Source organism: Saccostrea cucullata, unplaced genomic scaffold (genome assembly GCF_032062105.1).
Source record: "Saccostrea cucullata isolate Sc308-1 unplaced genomic scaffold, CSIRO_AGI_Scuc_v1 ctg33, whole genome shotgun sequence".
NCBI classification, from domain to species: Eukaryota; Metazoa; Mollusca; class Bivalvia; order Ostreida; family Ostreidae; genus Saccostrea; species Saccostrea cuccullata.
The window spans coordinates 622,767-628,766 of NW_026936019.1; the positions used below are offsets into that span (position 1 = coordinate 622,767).

At 35.1% G+C, this 6,000-nt stretch overlaps 1 protein-coding gene across 1 annotated transcript; it reads left to right on the forward strand.

The window, feature by feature from the left end:
* Positions 1-3,315: 3,315 nt before the first annotated feature.
* Positions 3,316-5,569, forward strand: LOC134244571 (uncharacterized). Its single transcript, XM_062726825.1, has one exon. It carries the CDS (start codon positions 3,874-3,876, stop codon positions 5,323-5,325), a length of 1,452 nt encoding a protein of 483 aa, XP_062582809.1. The 5' UTR covers positions 3,316-3,873; the 3' UTR covers positions 5,326-5,569.
* Positions 5,570-6,000: the final 431 nt, after the last annotated feature.

The window sequence follows — 6,000 nt, forward strand, 5'->3', positions numbered from 1 at the left end:
TTATCTCTCTTATTAGAGGGGAAAATCCCAATGCGAGTTATCTCTCTTATCAGAGGGGAAAGTCCCAGTGAGAGTTATCTCTCTTATCAGAGGGGAAAATCCCAGTGAGAGTTATCTCTCTTATCAGAGGGGAAAATCCTGGTGAAAGTCAGAAAGGATAATCAGCAGAGAAAAATGGAGGGAGATGGTGGCTCCAAGAGGCCCCGGGTGTCGCTTTTAATACTCTGATGCAAGTAATAGGGTTACAGGTCATAGTGTCTTCTTAACATAGTATGTATCAGCAGAAGAATCGATATATAATTAAGGAAATGATAATACAGGGATTGCGACTTTTTAAATTTAATGAAAAGTTATTAACAATTTAACAAAGTTTAATCCTGTAACTGTCACTAATTGATTATAGCAAACACTGACTTTCAATGAATGAATCCAAGTAAATACGTTCCTTTGAAGTATGACAACAGCCTTGTATCAGTGTCTGACTTAAATCGTAAAATGTGTTTACTTTTGGAGTTAGGCGATGGAAATCTCGCCATTTTGTTTACAATATCTGTTTATCTGTCAAATAGAGACTCAGTCATTAATTTACTTTAAACCTGAGAAATGTCGTTCATGATATCGTCTGGTCCACATGAATACTATGGTCCCCAGAAAACACAGATGTTTATTTTACTATTCAGCATGTTAAGGGCGAGTCCATAGAAATAAAATTTAATTTTGAGAGGTAGTTTATTTTTTACGGTTTAAAAACATTTAATACACAAAAAGTCATAATGTTATTAACCGGAGTCTAAGGATGTCTGTGCACTTAAAAATTACATGTTTTAATTCATGAAAATTTGTGAAGAACCTATCATTGATTCTAAATGTAAGAACTGTCAATCGGACAGAAAATAAATGGTTGAAGGAAATCAACTTGTACTCTGACCTCCATATTTATAAATTATTTTAATCTTTTTAATTTTTCGTCAGAATTTCTATTCATCTTTCTGACATGTTCATTAATGTTTGTTGACAGGTAAAAAGTTTTAGACACAATCAATTATAATACAAATATTGACTGGGGTTGAGGGCAACATTGATTATGTTAGCCCCCTAGAGACGAAATATTGCCCTCAACCCCAGTCAGTGCATTGTATATTGTGTCTTTTTTATTCGTCAATATTAACAAAGGAAGTGAGAAATCAAAATGTGACAAAAAGAAACTCGTATGAAGCCACATTCACATTATTATTATTGATGATGATTATATTTCATATTTCCATTTTCGATTATTGAGATATAGTATTTATGTACCATATGGTCCGAAATTCACCCATTCAAACAATTAGATCTTTTTAAAAAATCTTATCAAGCCATCTTTACAAAATATTGTTTAATTGCCCTCTACCGACCGACTCGAAACTTGTATTAACCTCCAGGAAGTAAGTATTTTTTTTATATGTACTCTAGAAAATATAATTTAAAAATTAGCATTGAAATTGAAATTTTCCGAGGAGAAAAAATTCTCACCTACCTGAGTCGGGAGAGGGCAAATAACCATTTTATTTTTAAAGTTGCCCTCACAAACAAGAATTGACAGTGTAGATACTGAAGTATATAATTGACACAAAATGTTACTGCCACAAATTTTTTTCTGCAGAGCAGATTGTTCTTTGTTATACCTTTAAAATTTTGTTCCTATACACATTTATACGGAAAAAAATATAACATTTCTAATGTTTTGCTGAGCGTGCATAAAAAATCGATGTTGGACCGCTGAGTGAGATGTTGGACCGCTAAGTGAGATGTTGGACCGGTCGATGATATTTTAGACCGCTTACATCACAGAATGGATGGAGCTTAATCTCATTTTCAATAGTTGGTGTTCAACAGCGAGGGACCTGATGTTACACCACGGAAGACAGAACAAAATACATATATGGTAAAAAAAAAAAATAAAATAAAAGGCACAACAAAACATTTATTGACTGTATTCTCGGGTAAAATGTATTTTGTCGACCCTCGAACCATAATTCTACTAAAAGGAGTGACATGTTATAATGAATTAATACTTCAGTAACGCCCTCTTCCCGTGGTAGGAATATAAGGCTGTGAAGACGGAAGAGAATTATTTCATTATAAACATCCCAATGTGATTTTTTTTTTGCAAGAACCTAAGAGATATACATACATGTATATATATTTTTTCTATCCATGCATATTTTTATCTTTTCTTTCAAACCAATGTAATAATCGACTTTCAAGATAAAATGCGAAAGTAAAAAACACTAAGAATAGATATTTGAATAGATATTTAGTCATTCCTTGTGTACAGTGTAACATGTTCATATATTGATTTGTGCCACTATAATTTGTGTGAAAATTTAATTGATTGTGTAAATTCTGGTGTCAGTTAAGTAATCAACAAGTTCATTTTTAGATATTGCAACAAAACATAATCTTTTATCTGGAGAGTAAATCAGCTCTTATCTCGTGTCTGGCAAATCGAATGCAAGCAGGACATTTGTCATCCGTTTAAAAACGACAGTTTCCACTGGGAAACTCTGGAAGAGGGCCCTTTGTAAAACTGAGAACATTCCGCAGAGATTAAACCAATCAAACTAAAACAAAGAGACAAAACCAGGCACAGAATATGCCAAAGTTATTCTTTACATAATCATCAAAATTTATTTTAAAAATTCTTTTTCACACAGGAACGGAAATTTTTGTTTTTGTTTAAGATATGCATGGCGATCTTACTGAAGAAGCGGTTTTTTAAAATCAAAAATACTTTCCCCTTTTTTCAGTTCGTTTTAGCGCAAAAATATTTAGCTAATGAATTTGAATATATGTATAAATTCGCCGCTTTACATCGACATCTCGATATTTTCTTTCCGTTTCTCTGCTCCGCTCTCTTAATAACGTTTAATGAAGCAAAAAAAGCCTTAACACCGGGTGAATTATCTACTTTAATATACGGACTTATCGATAACTGCATTGAATAGCTTATTGAACTTTGTTTTCACAAACAATCATCACGAATGGTTTGAATCAATAACAAGACCAAAGGTTATTTTAGAAGCACTGTATCGTAAATTAGAAACTTCAGCTCAGCAATAATGCAGTCATTTACCAAGATCATATTTAAAAATGAAATCGCAGATTGAATATTTCATGCAAGTTTGGTTATTGCTTTTAAAGGCCATAACCTGTACATTTTCACTAGTCGATCAGAAAACACATTTTGCTACTTCTAACACTCAATTTTTTTGTAATGGATACCTGTAATTAGCTAATTATTTTGAAAATCTGCCCGGAACTTTAAGCTATTTTTCATGATCAGGTGAAAGTATTGACCTCTCAATATTGCAAGGTTGATGTAACACTTGAACAGTTCACACAATTTTCAGTCTACCTAATCAAGGTGCTGTTAAAAGCTCTATTATTATGGAGAGTATTCGATACGTGAAATTTTACATATCAAACACAGACCCTGTACGGCGTTTCGACGGGTTTTAAATACCAAAGAAAAATGAATGTAAGAGGATTTGAGCAATGTAGACTTTATCGAGATGAGAACTTTATGAAAGAAAATAACTGTGTAGTTGAACAGGTTCTTTCGAAGTGAAAGGGCTGTCGGGCAGTCGTGTATACGAGGGGACTCTGGATGTTCATTGAAAGTGTATATTGAGTATGTTACACGGTGATATGGATTTCTGAAACTTTATTAATGTCTGCTCTGTCTAAGGGATTTAAAGAAGATTTATATATTCACATATCTTTAATATGGCATATTCATGTCAAATATAGTCGAAAAAGGCAAACTGTCGCCAGGGAAGACGTAGAAGAGTAACTTTATAAAGAGATACAGGCTGGACAGCATTTATCAAAATGGTTCTCAGAGAGGAAACGGTTATTGAAGTGAAATCTTTGGTGAATCAGATGGAGAGGACAGGAGATGTGAACCAAGTCAAGGAAGTGCTGGGGTCGGAGACGATAAAGAACAGGTCACAGGAAATGTCTAGAACCTCTAGCCGATCATCCAGATCTTCTGGCGTGGACAGAGTCAACGCCTGCATGGCCAATAATCTCTTCCATTCGGCAGTCAAGGGAAGATTCAGAAAAGTAAAGCTGATTCTTGATGGGGGATACAAAATTAACAGCAGGAATAATTACGGTTACAGTGTTCTTGTTGGTGCCCTTCACATAGACTGCGACGAAAAACGTAGAAAAATGTTTCGCTATCTGATATCAAAAGGAGCAGATCCCAAGCATAAAGACGGAAAACACAAAAGGTCCCTACTCTCGTGGGCTGCTATTCTAGGTCGTGGAGAACAGGTCGAGCTGTTGCTAGAGATACTGAACGGTGACCATGACCTCTCTGATAAGGATACGGAAGGAATGACTGTCCTACATCACGCCACTCAAGGTGGTCACGTCACAATAGTTAGAAGACTAGTGGAAGAATTTCGTCGTTTTCGGTTGTCTGTTGACGTTTCTGACAATTTAGGACTTACACCTTACCTTCATGCCAAAAGACTAGGATACAAAGAGATAACTGATATTCTCCTGAAGGAGGGCAGGGCCTGCCCAGGTCAGTCGGATAGTTACACCTTCAGGAGTGCTGATGAGTGGTCCGAAATCGGACAATCAATGAAGGAGAAACAATATAATATGAGACGGAAATCTAACTACGAGCGAGCTGCTATTCTAGGTAGCAGCAGGTTGCTGAGGCTACATCACAATTTTTACGAAACACCCATCATACATGTATCCGCCCCAGTGGCAGAAGCAGTCACAGAAGATGATAACAAAACAACTTATTTTGTCGTGAAAAAGGACCCACCTTTGCGCTTACAGCCGCAGCAAATAAGAGGAAATCATACTGCACCGCCATTTTCTAAATCTGAACCCACTAAAGCTTTTAGATCACACCCTCAGAGTCTACAGGAAATGCCACAAGAAACCCCCAGAATGCATCCTAATCAAACTTTATCATTGCTTTCTTTAACCCCAGGAGCAAGGATAAAAGAGCCAGAAAAGTTCCACAAAAGTCAACCCGATTTATCGAAGGTCGAAACGAAACAAACCAAACATGGTCATAACGTTACCATTGGATCTTTTATGAAAGTTCTAGCAGAGCAAAATACTTCATCATACCGACCCACTATAGTAGAAAGTCCGCAGAACTTGGAAATGCCGCGTATGCGCACGAAGAAAGATTCCACGTTTGCCAGCATATTTGGAAAGAAAAGAGGAAATGAGAAAAACCATGGAAGAAAGAAGAGATGTTCCGCAAAAACAGGAATATCCACCGGAAGCAAGAAGGCAATACGGACTTAATCACATTCACGGTGATTCACCCATTAATGGCATTCTGTAAGGACATCAAATATTGCATCCACCTTCAAGAAAATATTTTTCTCAAAATCTCCAAATTCCTTAAATACAGAATGTTTAAGCTTGTTACCTAAAATCGGATAAATATGTATTTGAACAGTTATGAATATAAATCTGTTTTGAAGTCATGTGCCTAACTAATACAATGTTTTATTTTTTATTAATGTAAATTTATTTAAAAAGTCTATTCGGTGACTTTAATGTCGATGTATCACATGATGTACATGTTTTTCAAAAATATTTTTTATTGAAATAACATTTATCATGTACCTCGAGAATGTTCAATTTTTTCTTGTGTTTTTCTTTATAGGTATTGTATTTCTTGACAAGAAACCTTGTATTTATTCTTTGGAAAGGGTAAACTTTGTCTCTTATAATGGACAACCATTATATGAAAGGTCATGGAACTTTAATGGTCACTGTTAGGTGAAGTGGGCTAATCTACATTTAATAGCTTTTTCCCATTTTAATGATAGCTGCCAAAATTTTAATCTTGCATTAATTAATCGTGTAAGTGTAAAGTTTTTAGATCACCGGGTCACTACAATGAGCTTATTTACCTATATTATACTAGCGGTTTCCAAAATTCTAAAATTTCACTGTAGTTTTTGCCACTTT